At 40.8% G+C, this 22,815-nt stretch overlaps 1 protein-coding gene across 2 annotated transcripts in view; it reads right to left on the bottom strand.

Annotated features, from left to right (window-relative positions):
* Nucleotides 1-22,815, bottom strand: part of LOC139465400 (F-box/LRR-repeat protein 20-like) — a 40,995-nt gene that overhangs the window by 4,897 nt on the left and 13,283 nt on the right. The window contains exons 2-10 of one of the 2 annotated variants that reach the window (XM_071247105.1): nucleotides 17,162-17,229; nucleotides 9,115-9,169; nucleotides 7,890-7,964; nucleotides 5,933-6,027; nucleotides 4,962-5,030; nucleotides 3,078-3,173; nucleotides 2,127-2,253; nucleotides 537-611; nucleotides 120-250 (exon numbers count right to left, since the gene is read on the bottom strand). In XM_071247105.1, the coding sequence (XP_071103206.1) occupies nucleotides 120-250; nucleotides 537-611; nucleotides 2,127-2,253; nucleotides 3,078-3,173; nucleotides 4,962-5,030; nucleotides 5,933-6,027; nucleotides 7,890-7,964; nucleotides 9,115-9,169; nucleotides 17,162-17,229 (791 nt within the window). The remainder of the gene's footprint in view (nucleotides 1-119; nucleotides 251-536; nucleotides 612-2,126; nucleotides 2,254-3,077; nucleotides 3,174-4,961; nucleotides 5,031-5,932; nucleotides 6,028-7,889; nucleotides 7,965-9,114; nucleotides 9,170-17,161; nucleotides 17,230-22,815) is intronic. The other variant, XM_071247106.1, reaches the window with a different exon arrangement.

The raw sequence follows: 22,815 nt of genomic DNA, 5'->3' as shown, positions 1-22,815 counted from the left end.
CAGTCAGTGCAGGATCTCTCCAACCAATTCATTAACAGTAGGATCTGCTTTTATCGCTTGCATCAATACATGTGTTGTGTATCTACTGGGTCCTCGCTGTCCTTGTTACCCGTACTTACTTGAGGTTTGTGCAGCCAGTGCCGAGGGCATTGAGTGATGCGTCTGTAAGGCGGGGGCAGTTGGACACACACAGGAAGCTCAGCGCGTGGCAGCATAGACTTATCGTGTTCACCGCGTCATCCGTGATATGCTGAAACACAAATCAGATGCAGTTTGTGCAGCTTATGTAGGTAGAGCTATATAATTGCCTATGTTGACACTGCAAGGCTTGTGCTTACAGAGAAACTGAGTTTAATGCCTATGTTGGAAGAAATACTAGAATAAATCAATACACTTATGTGGTTTGGGTTGGGGTGTGGGGTGTAGCGGGACTAATGCTCAAGTTGCTACAGTCGTGACTAGCCCTTACCTAGATACACTATTGTGGGGCTTTGTGTATGTTAATACAACATCAAAACTATTAAATGAGTGCTTACCTGACAACCTTGTAAATTGAGTTTCCTAAGATCTGTAGCATTTTGTGCTAAGTGACGTATTCCATCATCTCCGATCTGTGGACAAAGAGAGCCCTTCATGACTACAAAGGTACTGAGATAACTCATAGGTAGGTCCCATCACCTTCCGGGTACCCATCTACAGCTGGGTAGAATACCTAATGTCAGGAATTTAAAGTGGACCCAATCCATCATGCAATATCTTGGACGAGCTGCGATTGTTGTTAAAGACAGCATATGTTTTGCTCAGTGCATAAACAAGAGACAATTCTTTTCTGTCACAGGAGGGGCTGAACAATTTAAATTTTTGCACATTTTTTGTCTGAACATCCAGCATGCCCGGGGAGCAGTTTTATTTCTTTTTGTCAAACCAGGATCTTTCTTTGGGAACATTGTATTTTTAAATATGAGGCCCTCTCAGAATATGAAATAGTTGGTCCCCTACTACATCACATAATCTCCTTGGGAATTTAAATTTGATCTATCGTAAGTGACTAATATAACACATTCAGAAACCAACATACAAACTCAGTTTGTGTCATAATTATTACTATTCGTTTAACAAAATTGTGTCAGTAATGATGAATGTGTGCACAAAATGATTAATTATAATAGCATCAGTAACTGTTAAAAATGTGTAATTTATGCAATTACACAGCCTAGCTGCAACACTGACACTGAGGCTTGCTCCGCACCAGAACACAGTTTCTCCTCCACAATGAATGATATTTGTGGAATAATGGAGGTCTCTCAAAACAGCCAAAAAAGCCATTAATAATTGACACATATTCTTTGTTTTTGAATGATTTCTACCTTAAAACAATGAAACTCTACCATGTCTACCATTACAGTAATTTACTGAACAAGTACCCCATTGTGATAGGTCGTTGCATGATGAATATTTCTGACAACTGGATCTCCTTGTATTTGATGCAGATAGAAAATGTATTTGGGTGTGTAGTAGTTAAAGACAAGGTTAAACACATATGTTTTTACGATGTACCGTATATCGCTGTGTATAAGGCGAGTTTTTCGTACCTAAAATGAGGGGGCTAAGAAGGGGGGTCGTCTTATACACGGAGTCGAAGATCTCACATTTTTTTCCACTGGCGATGTCAACCGGCGTCCGATAGCCAGCCCAGCATTTGACAATAAAACTTCGCATTTCGTCCTAAATAACTGTTCAAATAACTATTTCCATACATAAACATGATTTGTATCTCTTTTCCTTGAATAAAGTTTAATAATTTCTGCAAATAAAGTTGAAATGACCCTCTCCTCGATGCAGATTGTCAAACCAGCTGACACGGTAAAACAATCAACATCCGTGAGTAGAGAGCCGGAAGTACCGGTAATCATTTGCATATTGCACATGTGACCTAACATGTGATGTGTTTCATTCCAGGTCGCCTTATACATTGAGTATAGGATTTTGGGTTGATTTTTAAGGCGTGTACAGGGGGGTCGTCTTATACGTGGGGTCGCCTTATACACAGCGATATACGGTAATGAAAGTTATGGGAGTAATCAAACTAGTTCAGTCTAGTTCCAACCAGTTGACTCTGGACTGACCTGATTACAGCCTCGGGCTATGAAGATCTTCATCTTGGGGCAGCCCTTGGCGAGGGCTTCCACGCCATCGTTGGTGATCTGCATGCACCATGATATGTCCACCACCTCCAGAAGTCTGCAACCATCGCTGCCCAAAACAAGGAACAGGGTGTTACATGGACAGTCAGGTTTTGTTTGTTTGATTGTTTGTTTGTGTAACGCCGCACTCAACAATATTACAGCTATATGACGGCGGTCTGTAAATCATCGAGTCAGGATCAGACAACCCAGTGATTGACATCATGATCCAAGCAATTGGGAAACAATGACATGCTTCAACCAAGTCAGTGAGCTTGACCACCCAATCCTGTTAGTCTCCTCTTACGCATTTTAAGGCAAGCATGGGTTGCTCAAGACCTATTCTCCATGGGTCTGACACCTGTGAGCACAGGTAAGGTGCTGGCAAACCTACAAACATAACAAGGGTGAATTGGGATTCAAACCCACAGTCTTGGTTTTAAGATGCCTCAGGGGACACAGTGCCTTGCAGGGACCACCGTGCCCTTGGGTAATATTTAATCTAAGTTACACGTAGATTATTCAATATATTTTCCATTGTCACTTTGAAATAAATATAGAAGAAAAACTAAGAAATGACACCAATTTGTAACATTGGTAAATATGGATGACATATTTTTCTCAACAAGGGAGCAGAGTGCCTCAATTCTAATTGAGAATCTCTACATTGCACATGCGATAATTGAAAGTTATTACATTTGTTTTCACTGCTTTTAGGGGTGATATTGTTGCTTACATCACAGCGAACAACACAATCCAGTTGGTACTTTGAGAGGGAACTTTTCAGCAATATTCCCGCCATATTATGGCAGTGACATGACGTACTGCCTTTCACATTGTACACATGTGCTGGACTATTAGAAACATCAAAGAAAACGAAGCCTGACCACCTACCTGAGAGCTTTTAATGAGTTGTTTGTGATATCAGGGCAGGAACTCAAATCTAGTTTCATCAGCTTTAAGCTGTTCTTTCCTAGGCTTTCACATGTTCTGAAAAGAGAAGTTGGTTGTACATAATGATTGCATGTGATGCTTGTTCGGATCTGTTGTTGAGGCAATACAGCAGCAGTCAGCATGGAAGCTAACTGGCAGCTTGCAGACATTACATTTGGGACCCCAGGGCACTGAAAGACTTTGTGGTTTACTGGGACACAGATAGACTGGCTGCCATTGAGATTTACTGAGGCACAGAGAGACAGTCAGCCATTGTGGTTTACTGAGGCACAGAGAGACTGTCAGCCATTGGGTTTACTGAGGCACAGAGAGACTGTCAGCCATTGCGGTTTACTGAGACACAGAGAGACAGTCAGCCATTGTGGTTTACTGGGGCACAGAGAGACTGTCTGCCCTGTGGTTTACTGGGGCACAGAGAGACAGTCAGCCATTGAGGTTTACTGAGGCACAGAGAGACTGTCAGCCATTGTGGTTTACTGAGGCACAGAGTGACAGTCAGCCATTGTGGTTTACTGAGGCACAGAGAGACTGTCAGCCATTGTGGTTTACTGGGGCACAGATAGACAGTCAGCCATTGTGGTTTACTGGGGCACAGATAAACAGTCAGCCATTGTGGTTTACTGGGGCACAGAGAGACTGTCTGCCATTGTGGTTTACTGGGGCACAGAGTGACAGTCAGCCATTGTGGTTTACTGAGGCACAGAATGACTGTCTGCCATTGTGGTTTACTGGGGCACAGAGAGTCAGCCATTGTGGTTTACTGGTGCACAGAGAGTCAGCCATTGTGGTTTACTGGTGCACAGAGAGTCAGCCATTGTGGTTTACTGGGGCACAGAGAGACAGTCAGCCATTGTGGTTTACTGGGGCACAGAGAGACTGTCTGCCCTGTGGTTTACTGGGGCACAGAGAGTCAGTCAGCCATTGTGGTTTACTGGTGCACAGAGAGTCAGCCATTGTGGTTTACTGGGGCACAGAGAGACAGTCAGCCATTGTGGTTTACTGAGGCACAGAGAGACTGTCTGCCATTGTGGTTTACTGGGGCACAGAGAGTCAGCCATTGTGGTTTACTGGTGCACAGAGAGTCAGCCATTGTGGTTTACTGGGGCACAGAGAGTCAGCCATTGTGGTTTACTGGGGCACAGAGAGTCAGTCAGCCATTGTGGTTTACTGGGGCACAGAGAGTCAGCCATTGTGGTTTACTGGGGCACAGAGAGTCAGTCAGCCATTGTGGTTTACTGGGACACAGAGAGCCAGTCAGCCATTGTAGTTTACTGGGACACAGAAAGACTGTCCGCCATTGAGGTTTACTGGGGCACAGAGAGTCAGCCATAATGGTTTACTGGGACACAGAGAGACAGTCAGCCATTGTGGTTTACTGGGACACAGAGAGCCAGTCAGCCATTGTAGTTTACTGGGACACAGAAAGACTGTCCTCCATTGAGGTTTACTGGGGCACAGAGAGTCAGCCATAATGGTTTACTGGGACACAGAGAGACAGTCAGCCATTATGATTTACTGTGACACAGAGACAGTCACCCATTGTGGTTTACTGGGACACAGAAAGACAGTCAGCCATTGTGGTTTACTGGGACACAGTGAGACAGTCAGCCATTGTGGTTTACTGGGACACAGAAAGACTGTCTGCCATTGAGGTTTACTGTGACACAGAGACAGTCACCCATTGTGGTTTACTGGGACACAGAAAGACTGTCAGCCATTGAAGTTTACTGTGACACAGAGACAGTCACCCATTGTGGTTTACTGGGGCACAGAGACAGTCAGCCATTGTGGTTTACTGGGGCAGAAAAGACTACTTGTACTCACACATCTGTAATCTTCTTGCAGTTATTCAAACAGAGTGTGTCTATGTTTCTGCATTGCTCTGCAAATTTTCTGTAAAAGAGAAAACAAATACATGTACAATATCATCTAATTATCAGTGGTGGGTGTTGTGGTGTGCACAGCCTTTCATGTTGTTGTGGTTGGTGGTATCATGAGTCTTGGTGGTAGGTGTGGTGAGTGTTGCTGTTGGTGGTGTGGTGGGTGTTGCTGTTGGTGGTGTGGTGGGTGTTGCTGTTGGTGGTGAGGTGGGTGTTGTGGTTGGTGGTATCATGAGTCTTGGTGGCGGTGTGGTGAGTGTTGGTGCTGGTGGTGTCAATTGTGGTCTTTTTGTTTTTGTTGTGTCGTGACTGTAATTTGGTGGGTATTGTTGCTGTTCGTGTCAGTGTTGTTGTTGCCGTTGGTGGTGAGGTTGGTGTTGTTGTTGGTGGTGTGATGGGTGTTGTTGGTGTTGTTGTTGATGGCTGATATGGCTGTTGGGAGTGTGGTGGGTGTTGCTGTTGGTGGTGTGGTTGGTGTTGTTGTTGGTGGTGTGATGGGTGTTGTTGGTGTTGTTGTTGATGGCTGATATGGCTGTTGGGAGTGTGGTGGGTGTTGTTGGTGGTGGTGTGCTTGGTGTTGTTGCTGTTGGTGGTGTGGTGGATGTTGTTGGTGTTGTTGTTGATGGCTGATATGGCTGTTGGGAGTGTGGTGGGTGTTGTTGGTGGTGTGCTTGGTGTTGTTGCTGTTGGTGGTGTGGTGGATGTTGTTGGTGTTGTTGTTGATGGCTGATATGGCTGTTGGGAGTGTGGTGGGTGTTGTTGGTGGTGTGCTTGGTGTTGTTGCTGTTGGTGGGGTGGTGGATGTTGTTGTTGCTGTTGGTGGTGTGGTGGGTGTTGTTGCTGTTGGTGGTGTGGTGGGTGTTGTTGTTGCTGTTGTTGCTGTTGGTGGGTGTTGTGGCTAATGGGTGTACTTACATCAAGGCTGAGTCGGTGATGCTCTGACAACCCCTCAGACTCAGGGACTTCAGAAATCCCCCACATCTCTTGGAAATGTTCTCAACGACTGGACCCTGTGGGAACACAGACAGCACACTTACATTGGCAACTACTTGACAGTTATGTTGTTGGACAAGCTATTCTGCTGGCCTTGCAGGAGACCAGTTAAAGTTCCCAGGGGTAAATACATTGTAGAAAGCAACTCATATCTGTTACTAGTTTAATTTTGAAAACTGTTCTCACAAAGTGACTGACATTTTTCTGGGCTGCTGTTTTTCCGGTCTTCCACAGTTATTTGTAAGCCATGACACTCTGTACTTAAAGTGTAGTTGTCAAAATTAAAAAATTCTCCTGACTACATTTCAGTAAAGAAAAGACTTATGGCTGGTTCTTGTTCATTATCATCATCCACAATTATCAAGTGTATTCAAATAGCATGACACGAAATAACCATCCAATCAAATTACTCTCACAAGCGAAACAATTCTGTGATTAGAGCTGGACGTGAAGTGAGGTGAAATGGGGGCCTAACTTTGCATCCAAGATTATTGCTATTATATAGCGACGTGCATGTACGTTTGTGTGGCTGCTTTTAAGGACTAATGCCGATTTTTAGTACTAGCCAACTGATACCATGCCGCAGTTTAACATGAATACCCCACTCAGACACTGTATACAGACTCTAAGCTGACCAGTCCTTGTTTTAGCCACTTAATCCCGAGTGCCAGGAAGGGTAACAACAAGTACCATCTTTTGGTATGATGCGGCTGGGGATCGAAACCTGACCTTCTGCTCTCCGTGCAGACACTCTACCACTAAACCATGGAGGCAGTTGCTTAGAGCTAGCAGTCACAGAGATGGTAAGGTCACTTCCGAAAATGAAGCTAAGGTGTTTAGACAGACAGACAGACAGACAGACAGACAGACAGACAGACAGACAGATTTATTTGTATAAGGCCATTTGACCCATTGTACAAAATACATTTACATTTTATTTTTCTAAGAGTTACCTAATTGATACTTTTGTGTGAGTGTGTGTTGAGAACACGTACATTAGAAATTTTGCAAAATTTATCATTGCATCGTTGTTGGATATTTGACATATTTGTTGGATCTGAACATATGTACAAATAATTCTGCATTGCCAACGCCTTGTGCAGCCCATACATCCCCAAAACCATAATGACTTAGCAAAAGTCTGATATGCGATGCCCAGTTAGGACGTTTTCCATCAGCAATGGATAATAACATTTTATAACACTGGCCCCAGGGTATATGTTACAGAAGGGTGGAGACGTAAATCCCTGGACAATCAAGGATGGTTTATAATGGATAGTAACTGTGTTTGACTATGACCCCATTTTATCATCCAAAACTGGCTCCCACAGGAGATATTGCTTTGGTAAGATCAAGTGATATCTACTCTGTAGATATCCCTGAAATGAAATTGCATCACAATGCTTTGCAGACCATTGTGACATCATTGGTTACCATGACGTCACAATCAAAGACATCACTAATGGCTCTGCTGCTGAGGCTGTTAGCAGTACTTTTTACACTGAAGACACTGCTCATTACTTTCTACAAACTAAAAAAGTTGGAAGAATGATGTTGTATGATAAATAAAATCTCACCCTTGTGTCTTTTGATATCAAATATATCAACACTCGTTGATAAAAGTGGAAAAAAACCTCAGAGTTTTCCCACTTTTATCAACTTGTGTTGATGTTTTTTATATCAAAAGACCCTCGGGTGAGATTCTCTATATCACAAAATCATAATACCAGCCATACCAGCCCACCCTTACATCATAGAGACAGAAGACCCGTGTCCTGCAAGCTGAGGACTGAAGCTGCATTCTCACTATATCAATCATCAATGTACGACACGGGTAAATGTCCAGACTTTACAAAATGTAAAGTCGGTGACTACGTACCTCAACATCTGTCTGGAAGTCAAAGAGATCAACTCTCTGCCAGTTGCTCCCATCTAGTGCCAGGACATTCCAGAACTGAAATACCAGCAGAACTGTTTTATTACAATATAGATTTCGTTTATCTATCAGATCGTCTTGACTGGGCGCTGCCACTTTGAAGTAGATGCAATCGATCGGAGAGTGGAATGTGATTGGTCAATAGGAAGGACATAACTCGTAATAGCCACAGGTGGCACTACGATTGAGCTCAGAAATTCCAGCCTAATTCAGCAAGAGTGGAAACTGGACTTTTAAAGTCAGTTAACTCCCTTGCCTCGGAAAGATGAAGTGTGCCAGAATGATTAAAATACGCAAGTACATGCAAAAATAAAGTCAGTACTGAGTAACCTTGTTTTAACATACCCTACTCCTCCACCAATCAGGGGTGAGTGAGTGAGTGATGTGACATCGTACGACAAACATTTCATCACAACAATGAAAAACAGAATTATCATTGCATAGTATTTCAGTCCACAAACAAAGATGCCATCAACTGCACCACAAGAAACAAACAAACAAAACTGCACCACTAGGTCTTAGAAATAGCAGCACTAGAAGATATCATACAAAGAAGTAATGACATAGCACTCCCTTGAGGTATTTCAGGCCTACAAAGGACCACTCTCCTATTCAGATTCAGCCTAGTACCTCTGCCAAAAGCCAGCGCCATGTGAAGATTCATTACATCTTACAAAGTCCATTTAAGATATTGCATATGTTTTTCATCTGTTTCAATTTTGATGAGTCTACGTATCTAGATAAACATATGTCATAGAATGGTTAAAATTTCAAGAAAATATCCCCAAACATGAAAAACTATTTCCATTTGCATAGTTATCCTTTGTTTACATTGGTTGTACTGCTCCACGTGCTGTCATCGAAGCTCTACAGAGAGCTGGTGATATGGCCACTTTCAGGTATAAAGATATGTCATGCACATCACTATCGCAGTTGTAGCAGCATATCTATATAATTATGCAAAACAATATGTAAAGCACATCGAAAGGTTTGCATTAGGTCAGTCTATTCTGATTTCAGAATAAACATGTTTGTTTACAAAGAAGAGAAAAGTCTTGTCACATGATATGCAAATTAGCCTGTGGCAGTTGTGTTATACTGAGTCACCATTGTGCTGGAGTGTGAAATAGGACCTGATCTTATTAGACGGGACTACACAGGAACTGACCTTTGACACTTGAGCACATCGGCACAGAGACACCACATCAAGGAAGGAGAAGATCCTGAAGACAGAAACAAGATTGTGAGCTACATCTGTGTTCATGGCATGAATGGGGTCACCACAGTACTTCCACGTCACAAAACAACTGTAAATTGTTACTTTCAGTGACCATACTTTAGTAGCACATCTTGGGACATCATGCTCCAATATAGGAATAGTAGAATAGTGAATCCTGCTGCATATACAAACAGCTGCTACTATGGATCATGTGTTGTTGCAGTCCAGACTATCACAGTACATAGGGCTAGTCTGTTACTTCTAGTACATAAAATAGGGCTAGTCTGTTATTACTAGTACATAAAATAGGGCTAGTCTGTTATTACTAGTACATAAAATAGGGCTAGTCTATACCTTCTAGTACATAAAATAGGGCTAGTATGTTACTTCTAGTACATAAAATAGGGCTAGTCTGTTACTTCTAGCACATAAAATAGGGCTAGTCTGTTACTTCTAGTACATAATGTAAGGGCTTGGGTGTATTTGTCATGACTTAGTAAGTACATAAAATAGGGCTAGTCTGTTACTTCTAGTACATTAAAGAGGGCGAGTCTGTTACTTCTAATACATAATTTAAGGGCTTGCGTGTATTTGTCATGACTAGTACATAAAATAGGGCTAGTATGTTACTTCTAGTACATACTGTAAGGGCTAGGGTGCATTTGTCATGACTAGTACATAAAATAAGGGCTAGTTTGTCGCTTCTAGTACATAAAACAGGGCTAGTCTGTTACTTCTAGTACATAATGTAAGGGCTAGTTTGTCACTTCTAGTACACAGAATAGGGCTAGTTTGTCGCTTCTAGTACATAAAATAGGGCCAGTCTGTTACTTCTAGTACATAATGTAAGGGCTTGGGTGTATTTGTCATGACTTATTAAGTACATAAAATAGGGCTAGTCTGTTACTTCTAGTACATAAAAGAAGGCGAATCAGTTACTTCTAGTACATAATCTAAGGACTTGTGTGTATTTGTCATGACTAGTACATAAAATAGGGCTAGTATGTTACTTCTAGTACATAATTTAAGGACTTCTGTGTATTTGTCATGACTAGTACATAAAATAGGGCTAGTATGTTACTTGTAGTACATACTGTAAGGGCTAGGGTGTATTTGTCATGACTAGTACATAAAATAAGGGCTAGTTTGTCACTTTTAGTACATAAAATAGGGCTAGTATGTTACTTCTAGTACATAAAAGAAGGCGAATCAGTTACTTCTAGTACATAATCTAAGGACTTGTGTGTATTTGTCATGACTAGTACATAAAATAGGGCTAGTATGTTACTTCTAGTACATAATTTAAGGACTTCTGTGTATTTGTCATGACTAGTACATAAAATAGGGCTAGTATGTTACTTGTAGTACATACTGTAAGGGCTAGGGTGTATTTGTCATGACTAGTACATAAAATAAGGGCTAGTTTGTCACTTCTAGTACATAAAATAGGGCTAGTATGTTACTTCTAGTACATAAAGAAAGGGCTAGTTTGTCACTTCTAGTACACAGAATAGGGCTAGTATGTTTCTTCTAGTACATAAAGTAAGGGCTAGTCTGTCACTTCTAGTATATGAGGTTTGTTTGTTAGGACTAGTACAATATTGTGCTCCAGTTGTAAATCACAATTATTGGATACAGCCCTTTATCTCCCTGGAGACCACAAGGACATAAATGGCCTCCCTCTTCAACCCCAACTTTGAAGACGAACATAATTCAAGATTAAGTTAGATAAAAATTAATTAATATACCAATGACATATTTTTGGAAGTTGCCAGAGACATAAAACAAATCATGACGTCAAATAAATTTATGTTAACTTTTTGTAATTCATTACATTCGATGATAAGGCTAGTACTGCAGCATTAGTCAAATTACACCTAACGATCAGGGGAATCTAAGGACTAATTACATCTAGGACTTGTTACATAGGGCATCCATTTCTCTGTTTGACTCGGAGTCATAGTGGTTAATCCATGTTTTATCACCGGTTACTAATCTCTTTTTGAATTTGAAGAAATCCTCCCTCAGTTAGCTCTAAATTTTCTCTGGCAATGTCAGTATTTTTCCCCTTAAGATCAGGAATTAGAATTTAGAAACTTAGGCGCCCAACAAGCAGATATCTTATTCATCTGTAAATGTTCATTGATAATAGTTTCAATGGATCCATGGCTTCGACCTGTGTCTTCCTCAAGTTCAGCAATGGTAATACGTCTATCTTACAGTATAAGTTTTTCTATCTCCTGATTGAATCTTCAATGGTGGAAGTTGAGGTCCAGCTTAGGGTCATCATCAAGGTTTTTTCTCCCAGCCATAAACATAGCTGCCCAACGCTTAACAGTAGAATAGGGCACTTATCCCCATACACCTGTGACATGATCATTTCTGGGGCCGTACTCTTCTCTAAAGCCAAAAACTTGATGACTGCTCAGTACTCATTCTTTTCCATATCTGTGTCCATTTGGACCCCTTTCACTTTCAACTTGCTGTCATTAATATACAAACAGCCTCAACAGACCAAATACACTTGCAATGAGCTACTCAAACAATGTACTACATTGACTAGTTCAGTTTGTTATGGTCCATAGTTGAAAGTTAGTCAGACTGAGAACTTTTTGACCAGCCCTCATAAACACACAATAAAAAGACGCAAAATTTGCTATTTCTTAACACATAACCAAATATAGGACGACATTTAGCGGTTTTTCAAACCAGTTTAATATTTGCAGTACATTTTACACCCTTAGAGAAGAAACTTAATATCCTGCAGACCCAGTGCCATGTGACCACAATTCTCGCAAAGTGTTCAACTTTCAGAACTCAATCGTCACAGATGTGGACCCAAGCAGGGGAAGAAAAAATCAAACATTGGTCATTGGTCTCACAATAAACGCTTCACCTACCAAGCTGCCCAAATGCCCTTGACAGACATGAAATAGTATTCTGCCATGAATTTGGAAATTACCCGATTCTGACTGATCAATCAGAGGCTATTAAATCACAATAAACCCCCTCTGATTAAAACAGCTGGCTTGACAGCCACATCAACGTGGAAGCTAATATTCATAGAATAGTACTTTTTCAGTCATTGTCGGTAGGCATATTTAATTAGTTATATCTACAATTACAGGTTATGAAATGCAAAGTTAAGGCTACAATTTATATATTTTCCCTTTGTAGATTTCTATTGTGTTTTCTGCATGAAATGTATTGCCACATATACAACGATATTCAAAGGATATGTGGCAATACATTTCATGCAGAAAACATGATAGAAATCTACAAAGGGAAAATATATAAGTTTTGGGGACAAGAGAGAGCTTGGAATATGAGACTTCTCTTTTCCGATCATGACATCATATCTTTTGCGTCACAATGATTGATATGACGTCATAATGGGGACGTGCGGTGTGGATCAAGCTTTGGAAGGCTTGCTTAGTTTTTTAGGGGTACCCACCTCACGTTAGCTTACGAAGATGCTGCGCTTATATGCTGTCAATGCCTGTCATTTGTTTGAGGTATTACATGTAAACAAACTGCCTCAGCATACACTGCGCTATATTTTGTTTACAGGCTGTTGTCGGTTATTCTGTAATTTAGATCGACAACCCGCTCAAAACACTGGACACAACCCATGCCGCTTCACTCAATATAATTGCTAACGTCAAAGAGTTCACGTTTTATTTAGTCATGGAAGAATGGAGATAAATATACTGTGTTTTAAATGTAGAGCTAGGTTACTCGTAGATTTAACCATGCTCAAAATCAGTTAATGAAAAACATAAATCATAGATGCGAAGCAATCTTATTTTTCATTGATTTTAAACTATTCATGGAATCCATATGAAATAAAACAGAACTGAAAATTTTACAATAAATTGTATTTTTATATACTTATCCTATTTCACACAATTCATTTCTCCTTCTTTCCATCTTGGTGTGGAAACGTCCTAGAAAAAAGTTTCCAGCTTAAAGAGACCATTGCACCCAAATACATCCCAGCATCACCATGGTCACCACCCAAACAAATGGGTTACACAGTGTAATCCTGTGCATAGTGACCCTGCCAAGCTGACCACCTGACAAAATGTATCTTATTCTCTTTCTTACAGCAGACAGGCTAGAGAAACTGTGATGCTGGGATGGTTGGGTGAGCATAGGGCATGTGAGATAGGATAAGTTTATAAATTTGAAAATTTACAATAAATTGTATTTTTATATACTTATCCTATCTCACACTATGCATTCATCCCATGGTTGGCTGGTAGGGTGCAGATACCCTAGCCTGTAAGCAGACTACAAATGTGAACTATACACAAATGCTATAAACAAACATTATTACACTGTTATTACACCATATCAGGTGATGCGAACACTGTACATCATGTGGAGGTAACATAATGAAATCAGGTATAACATGTGTGATGTTTTTTCTCGTAGGACATCATTACACGAACGACTGCACAGCTTTGAAATGGAACCTATTCAGCCATGACTAAGAACCAATTTGCATGTGGTCTACTGTCAGTTAGTTCTACAAGAGAGACCACATCTTCAACAGACAATAGGGGGAGCCATCTCTTTGAACGCATTGCCAATGCTATCAACCATGCCTGCAGTATTGAAGAACGCTAACATGAGAAGGGGAACGATCGGCAATATCCACAAGAGGATCTTCAAACCATTACTGAGACATCACATGCACAAGGCAGAGGTGAGCAGGTATGGGCTTGGGACAATGCTGAAACTGCAACGTCGGGCAACTTCGATGTTGAAGACCGGAGTCTCTACAGATGAATTGTTTCGCCAACAACTGGGTACTCAGTCTGGGAACCCGAATGACAATAAACAAAGGGGGGACGTCCAATATTCATGTACAGTGTGACCAGTTGTTTCATAAACATAAAAACACAGCCAGCTATAACCGACATCACATTTATTCCGTTGTGGCATTATAATCATAATTTAGTGGTGATGGTAGAGTGTTAAAAAGGCTGTAAAAAATGCAAATAAAGCCAAATTAAGTCTATTACTATAACTTGAAAGTTACATATCTTTATGATTTGTTTGAATATAACCATCTTAAGAAAGTGTTCTTTGGTATTTTACTATATAGTGTTAACAATGACGAGGTATGGACACAGATATTTTACGACACTTCACTCACTTCAACTTTAATACGGCAACAACGAAACTTTGAGAAAATTCAAACAAATTTGGCATGCTTAGAAATATTATCAGGGAACACAAATGATTGTACTTACACTGTGGGGACTGTATAAAACATGTTGAATTCTTAGTAATAGCTAAAGAAATAGCAGTCAAAAACAACATGCTTTCAGCGTGAAAACGCAAATCTAATCTCTTTAGACGGGAGAGCTTCCAAAGCGTAGGAAATCATGACTGCCAAATGTTGAAGCGTACAATACCCATGAGTGACAGAACATACAGGAAATGGAGTACAGTGCTGTAGGAACTGGTACACGGTATCATCTATCTGCGCTGGTGGGAAGCCAAGGACGAAGGGACTGAACTGGCAAGGGCCATGAACGTCAGTGACTGAGATGTCACATACACAGCTTTTGTCGATGATAGGATGGTTGGGATAAGCGTAGGAGTACGCTGGATGGTTGTGTCCAAGTGGGTGAGGTCACGGTCATCAATGACGAACGCTTGGGGTTGAGTGTAGTAATGTCTCTATACTGTCTGGGGCCAGGGCGGTAGCGGACATGACATGGGTGCTGGTATCAGACAAGTTGTACCGAGGAGAGTGGAGTCTGTAAAGCCTTGTCCTTGTTACTAGAGACACCAGTCATAACGGGCCTTGGAGGTAATGTGGTGGTGGAGGAGCTGGCACTTGGTACAACAAATCCAGTAAAATGGTCATCAGCTGAGACAATTCTGTTCAAGTTGAGAATGATCCCAGGTGGTAGGCAAAGGGATAGCAGACAGTGGGTCCCCCATAGTGGGAGATGGCAATGCAAAAGGGTAGAAATGCATGTGACTATGTCAATCCCTGGGAGGAGGAAGTAAATCATGACTGCCAAACATTGAAGGGTTGTACAATACCCATGAGTGACGGAATATACAGGAAATGGAGTACTGAGCTGTAGGAACTGGTACACGGTATCATCTATTTGCGATGGTGGGAAGCCATCTGCTGTTGCGCCAGGACCAAGGGACTGAACTGCAGAGGCCATGAACGTCAGTGACTGAGATGTCACATAGACAGCTTCTGTTGATGATAGGATGGTTGGGATAAGCGTAGGTGTACGCTGGATGGTTGTGTCCAAGTGGGTGAGGTTATGAACGTTTGGGGCTGAGTGTAGTAATGTCTCCATCGAGACTGGAGCCTGGGTAGCGATTCCATCTATGATGTAGATTTCTGTCATCACTTTGATAATGAGTTCGAATCGAAGGAACAGGAACAATCCTGTCTTCGACGGCGATCCGAATTGCTAGTAGATTGATCCCTCACTGATGACTGATTGGCTGAATTAAAGTGATAACTGGCCTCAGAAGACTGGAAATTGTCATGTCAAAGTTGAGCGTATTGCGTTCTATCGTCCTTATTAGCATTCTCGTGATCTATATCATGTCGATCCTGGGAACCTCGATTTCTTAGACGTCAATCCCCTGAGTGTTGATCCTCGAAATGTCTATCTGTAGACCAAGATATGTCCTCATACCGTTGATCCAAAGAACGTCGATCTCTCGAACGTCAAACCCAAGAACGTGTTCTTTTGATGAACGACTTCGATCCATATCTGAGGTGAGAGATCGATCCCGGCTTTCTTTCCCTTTGTTGAAGGAGATGGCGAACGTGAAACATTGACCCCTTCAGAGGTGGATACTACAGGAGTCGACTTGGAAATGACTGAGGTCGGTGACAAAGCATCCTGGTCGCTGGTTGCTTGATCATTCGAATGAGGAACAGGGAATGCTGGGAGGGTCGCCGTAGAGATTGTTTAGCTGGCGTGGATAAGCTGTCCTTAGCCATAACTATGCGTATGTCCATGGCCTTAAGATGGAACTAATTTAGGTGTGGTAACGGGTGCACTAGGAACTGACGAGGTTATAGTTTTGGCGGGAATATCTGCATTCAAGAAACTGTTAGAAAGACTATTGTCTTCTACTGATAGTGAAGTAATGGTAGATGCGAAAAGTGAATTGACAGCCACTACAGTAGAGGGGACAGATGGCGTGGTTACACGTTTCGGTTTCTTGGCTGACGAAGGCCCATGTTCAGATTTACATCAGCGGTTGATATTCCGTTTCTGACTTCATAATATCGTAAATATATTCAAAACGCCTCTTTAGGGAGATAATAGCATTGAGAACATCTGTGGTCCAGGTCATGTGATCAGCAAAAGAATGAGTACGTCTGCAATTACTGCCGGCTAGGCGTTGCTCGTAATCTGTACCCATAATGATGAAGATGTTGATAAAAATGCTGAGGAAGCACTCACCAAAAAAACCTGAACATGTATTCTCTCATGTTCAGTTCACGTTCCCACATAGTGGCGATGAGAAAGAGGATGGTAAAATAGGTATTGTTTGATGGTCAGCTTGGCCGGGTCTCTGCACACAGGACTACAGTGCATAACCCATTTGTTTGGGTAGTCACCATGGAGATGCTGGGATGTGTTCGAGTGTAATGTTTTTTTTAAAGCTGGAAACATTGTTCCATGACATTTTAACATCAAAATTGAAAGAAAGAGAAATGCATAGTGTGAGATAGGCAAAGTTCAAAAATTAATATTAAACACATTTGATCTGAGAAAAAGAATGATTTCATCCTGATATATAAAAAACATCATAATACTAACCAAATATTGAGCATCTGAAACAGATCAACTGTAACTCATAATGAATGCTGAAATCCCTTCTGATTCTCCTAATAATCTGTTCTCAAATGCCAAGTCTTGGTGAACGACATGCTGGGATTTCCTTCTAACTGATGCTAGTTTCCTGCAACTCATTGTAACTAATAGCATACCTCAACAACAGCTCCTTTGGCAACTTCTTATTTATTGCAGCATCATCGTCTGTTGAGAATTGGGAGATCTGGAAAAAGCAAAATTGAGGTATTTCATTATAACACAATGGCATCTCATACAGTGCCCAACACGCTGAAACAGTATCTTCTTTTACTTCTACACAATACAAGGAGATTGGTTCGCGACACACTTCTTTGTTCTTCCTCCTGCCGAAACTCTAAAAAGATGCTTGTTTGAAATTTGAATCAATTTTCACTTTTCTTGTGTTTTTTAAATGTAACAAAGGAGTATCCATTTCTACAAAGAAAATAGACAACGGCATCATCCGTAACAAGGTAAAAAATAAACATGTTATGATGATTTATGATATCAAGAACTTGTTTACTTTTTGTAACAAGTCTATTAACATACATGCTATATGAACCTCCTCTAGTCTTGTTTCCTATTATATTAATAGTCGGAACAAGTTCAATGCAAGCCGAGATCATTTTCAGTTTTTGTTGAAAAAGGTTTTGGGTCCAATTAGAAAATAAATAGCACCAAGGTTACTTCACTACGTACATTCGGACTGAACTGAAAATAATACATAGTAAACATCTTCAGCCATCAAAATGAACAAGGCATAAGGAAATGTGGCTGTCATGAGTTGTTTTTTATTTGGATGGATTGGGAAAAGACATTATGGAGTCCATGTAATATCATAGACATCTTAAAGGACATTGTCATGATAATGTAATGTGACAACATATTACCACATTTGGTACAGCAGTTTCTCTGAAGTAAATTCTTTGCAACATCGGCGACAATACCAAAAACTGAGTGTAGACGACAACAACAACAACAAAATTGAGCAGGGCTCACTGATACCCCGACGTCGACTCCAACATATTTATAAGTTCAAAACATAAAAAAAGCAATGTTTTCTCAGAAAGTCCACACTTTGCACTGCATCTCTGCTTTTACTATAGAAACTGTTCCTTTAATTTGAAAAGAATCCATGAAGTAGTTCCCTAGTTATAGGTCGCACAAACATTGAAGAGGAACAAACATTCAAATTTTAAAACATTCATATTTTATCAGAAAATCCACATATAATAATCACACTTTGCAGTGCACCTCTTCTCCAGACAGACAGACAGACAGACAGGCAGACAGAGAGTCTCTGACTTTAATAGTTTTTGCGAAACTTTGTCCCTGTGAGAAGCGGATGGATGGACAGACGGACGGACTGATGAACTCAGTTCTTATATCCCCCGCCCCACTTCGGATAACAATAATTATAATTATGTATTTACATGAAAGGAATTTTTTTATACATCAATCGCTGTGATGGCATAAGCTATGAGATTATATAGGTACATGTACATGAAACAAACACAAAGAGACTTACGAACATAAGCTGTACACAAGAAAGATATGACACAAAAGGAAGCACTGACAATGTCAACTGAGCACACAAATAACAGCAGTCATAGAAATATTGGAAGAATGAATTATATGCTGGCAGCAATTATTTGTTTAAAATAGCGATGTTGATGGAATTAATCTTTTTGATGCTCTGTTGGTTCTGAAACGGGATTTGAAGGAAAGAAACCTTGTACTGCAGTCACCTTCTACACGCTGTGACTTCAAACAGATCGACTGCTTCTGCTTCTGTGAAGCATCTTCTTAAACGTTAAACATTATCATAATGATTTGGTACCGTAGGTTAAGAAAAACAAAATAACATCATTTCTCAAATTAATGAAATTATTTGATCATATTCCGAGTTCCACTGAAGTGGCACACATCCCACAGCATAGACTAGCATTTAGTCTCTGAAATCTTATATTACACGGGGCGGTCGGGTAGCCTAGTGGTTTAAGCGTTCGCTCGTCACGCCGAAGATCAGGGTTCGATTCCCGACATGGGTACAATGTGTGAAGCCCATTTCTGGTGTACCCCGCCGTGATATTGCTGGAATATTGCTAAAAGCGGCGTAAAACCATACTCACTCACTCACTCTTATATTACACAATATCCTTCTTGACTCTAAAAATTAAAAAAAAAATCCCTATGCTGATTTCAGATGTGGAATAGAGCTAGCTTGAGCTGGCTAGTCTTGCTTTTGTATGCATTTCTAGATTATTTTTTTTTCATAAAATAAATATATTCCACGGTCATGGTGGAGGACTACCCACAGCACATCACCAGTTTCTGCTTTCTTAGCTTTTTGTGGGTTCTGAGATGACAATGATGATATTTGTTTCAAAATTTATATATTATTCTTTCAATATGATAATATTATATATAATACTATTCCATGAAGACACAGAAGAAATCCCAGGCACGGCACAGCTCTACATATCCTCACTCATTCAGGAGATTTCAGAATCGATTGTCAAACAGTCCTAATTCTTAATCTCACTGATACAAAGAAATCTGGTTCTCATTGTAGCAAAATTACCAATGTTTCAGCTGTCTAGGCCAAGGGTTTCTCGAGAAGACTTTTATCAATTCCATTTTGTTTGTCAGACATGTAAGATCAACCATCCATTTAGTACATATCAGTACATTCAACGTAACTGAGTTCAAGTTAATGACGTTCAATTGTACGTTTTTCTCACATAACCATTCCCTACTTTCACTCCAGCCGGGCACCTACATGAACAGTATGCATAATAGAAACCAAAATGTTGTCCTAATGCAAGTGATCTGTTCCTGACTGTGAAGTGCAGCTCTTATGCAGTCAGCCTTGTCTGCTAGTGAGGCTACTTTAACTACTACTCTCAATCAATAACCTATTTAACTAAATAACACTCCTTAAACTCCCTTTCACGACCGATTCAACCAAAAATTGGTTGAGTTGTTTCTGCTCACAACAAATAAATCAAAAGTACATGGTGTTAAAGGTCATTTTCAGCCATTATACACTGGAATGTCAGCTTCATTTGAGAGAAAAATGGCGTTAAACCCAAATTACTCACTCATTTGAGAGGAAAGGGTGAGTGAGTGAGTTTGGGTTTACGCTGCTTTTAGAAATGTTCCTGCAATAAAAGGGCGGGGGACAGCAGAAATGGGCTAAACATTGTACCCACATGGGGAATCGAACTCGGGTTTTCGGTGTGACGAGCAAACGCTTTAACCACTAGGCTACTCTACCTCCCCTTGGGGGAAAGACAACAGTGATGCAGCCTGTAGACATTTTCCACTCTTGTGAGGAGAGGTAAAAAAAGGGTCGAAGGTCGTGTTCAAGATTATTGCACTCACATAGCGACGTGCATGTGTTTGTGCACGCGTGCTTGTAGTAGTCCGGACTAATGCCGATTTTTTAGTGTTTCATGGATAATGTCTTTTTTTCACGTGTGCTACTGCTAAGAGTGTTTACCTGTGCTCTTTGGGACTTTAGTGTGCCAATGAGAGGAATCAGAATATTTTAAATGAAAAAAAAGAAATGATTATATGAAATTGTATTCATTGAGTGTGTTGCATGTGTTGGTCCAGTTTACTTTTTGTGGAAGTACATTTATCACTGGCTTCATGTGCAAAAACTTGTCCCTGTGAATTTTAAATAAAAAAATATGACCTTTTTAGTGTGAACCAGGCACTAGGATCTTATTTTGACAATGTCATTAAAGATTTACCATGACACTGGCACATTAAATATTTGATGATTAATACAAGTAATTTGTAAATCTGTTCTTGGAAATGTTCCAGTCTTTATACAGTTGTGGTCACCCAGAATTGCATCGATGTGGACCTGTAAAGATCCAGGTTAGAAATGGTCTTCAGCAACTCATGCTTGCCGTGGAGGCGACTAACAGGTTCGGTTGGTCAGGCTCGTTGACTTGGTTGATGCATGTCGTTGTAGCCCAATTGCGTAGATCGATGCTCATGATATAAATCACTGGATTGTCTGGTCCAGACTCGATTATTTACAGACTGCCGTCATATAGCTGGAATATTGCTGAGTGCGCGTTCAACAACAAACAAACAAACTGTATCAATGTGGCAATCAACCCAAGTGCACAGCAGGAAGAGAAAATGCATTAACTACTCCCCTGTCAGCATGACCAGTCTAAAAATCTATCGCCTGAATCTAACAAGAATAACTTATCCACATGCCTCTGGCTATGTTTGTGTGACCTACATCCTTCAACCTAAAACTTCATGTGGGACACTTTTTTACTTCAGTTCAGGCCCATGGGACACACCTGAACTCGTCTGTCCTCAGACTGTGCACTTCATGCAGATCATGTTTCTGGCTTTGTGTGGAGCAAAAACCTGTACCTTCACATTCTCAAAACACACAAATAACCACTACGGCTCCACTGTTTGCCCATCAGACAACATATTGACTTCTACCTAATGTGCTGTGAGGCTGGGACCACTGCACTGCAACAAGTTCAGTTCCTGTCAGGCATTTATCCCTGCAATACATGTACATCAGGAAACACTTCCTTATAAGAATCCCTCCTAGAGGATGTACGAAGTTCGTGAGTTTAGGATGTGATAATGGTCCATTTAGCCTGCACCATGAAATATGGATAAACTGCAGTCCGCTCACAGAAGCATGATGCTCGCCACAGTGCTGCTAATGGGCAGGTTACTGCAGTTGCGTGTCAAACACATGTACCCCCCAACCCACCCAATCAGCACAAACTTGTAATTATGAACATATTGGTAACAGATAGTTTACAGATGGTCATGTCAGCTTCCTGTTGATTGTTCCTCTACCATCGTCTTTGCAGTGTGCGGCATCACCCGATAATCAATAACTCGCAATACTTGTCTGTTTGCAATGTTACGTAACAACGCTCACCGCTAGCAACGTGCATGTCATCTTTAATGTTCATACGAAGATCCTTTTCACTTCATCAATTCACTCACAGGATCAAACCATGCTGTTTCTAATGCAGACACAGAGCGACATCATTATTGAAAATTTTCAGACAACGGAGGGTGCCACGCCCTTGTCTACTTGCAGCTGTTATTGATATTTGCATATTTCTATGATACATCACATTAGTCATCCATGGACATTTCATAACCAAATTGGAGGATATCTACACAAGACCATACTAACTTTATATGGGATTCACATTATCAAGGCCAAACTGCAAAAATACCTAACACGGCTAAGACAAAAATCAAAGTAGAGAGTACAGAAGCCCACATTAATTACTGTAAATCTGGATTTGGTTGGTTGCTTGGTTTGTTGTTTAATGCCGCACTCGGCAATATTCCAGCTATATGGCGGCGGTCTGTAAATAATCGAATCTGGACCAGACAATCCAGTGATTAATATCAGGAGCATCGATTCACCCAATTGGGATCGATGACATGCATCAACCAAGTCAGCGAGCCTGACCACCCGATCCCGTTAGTCGCCTTTTACGACAAGCTCAATGCGACTCCAATTAATACGACTGCTAACCCCTAGCTAAAAATGTGACTCAATATCAATGCGACTCCCCCCACCCCATCCCCGGTGGAATGATACATATCCTTCCCTTAATCCAATCAAACAGCAAATAGCACAGCTTATTAGCGCTTAGTAGAGCACTTCCGTTAAAACAATAAACAGTGTTTTCCTGAAAACAACAGTTTATATGTTTACTCTGTTGACTGGCATTGAGGAAGTTCAAAGACAATAAAATAATTGAACCAACAA

The sequence above is a fragment of the Haliotis cracherodii genome, unplaced genomic scaffold, assembly GCF_022045235.1.
Source record: "Haliotis cracherodii isolate W230 unplaced genomic scaffold, xgHalCrac1.p SCAF_18, whole genome shotgun sequence".
NCBI classification, from domain to species: domain Eukaryota; kingdom Metazoa; phylum Mollusca; class Gastropoda; order Lepetellida; family Haliotidae; genus Haliotis; species Haliotis cracherodii.
Note: the sequence above shows the minus strand (reverse complement) of the source record. Positions and strands in the feature narration are given on the sequence as shown.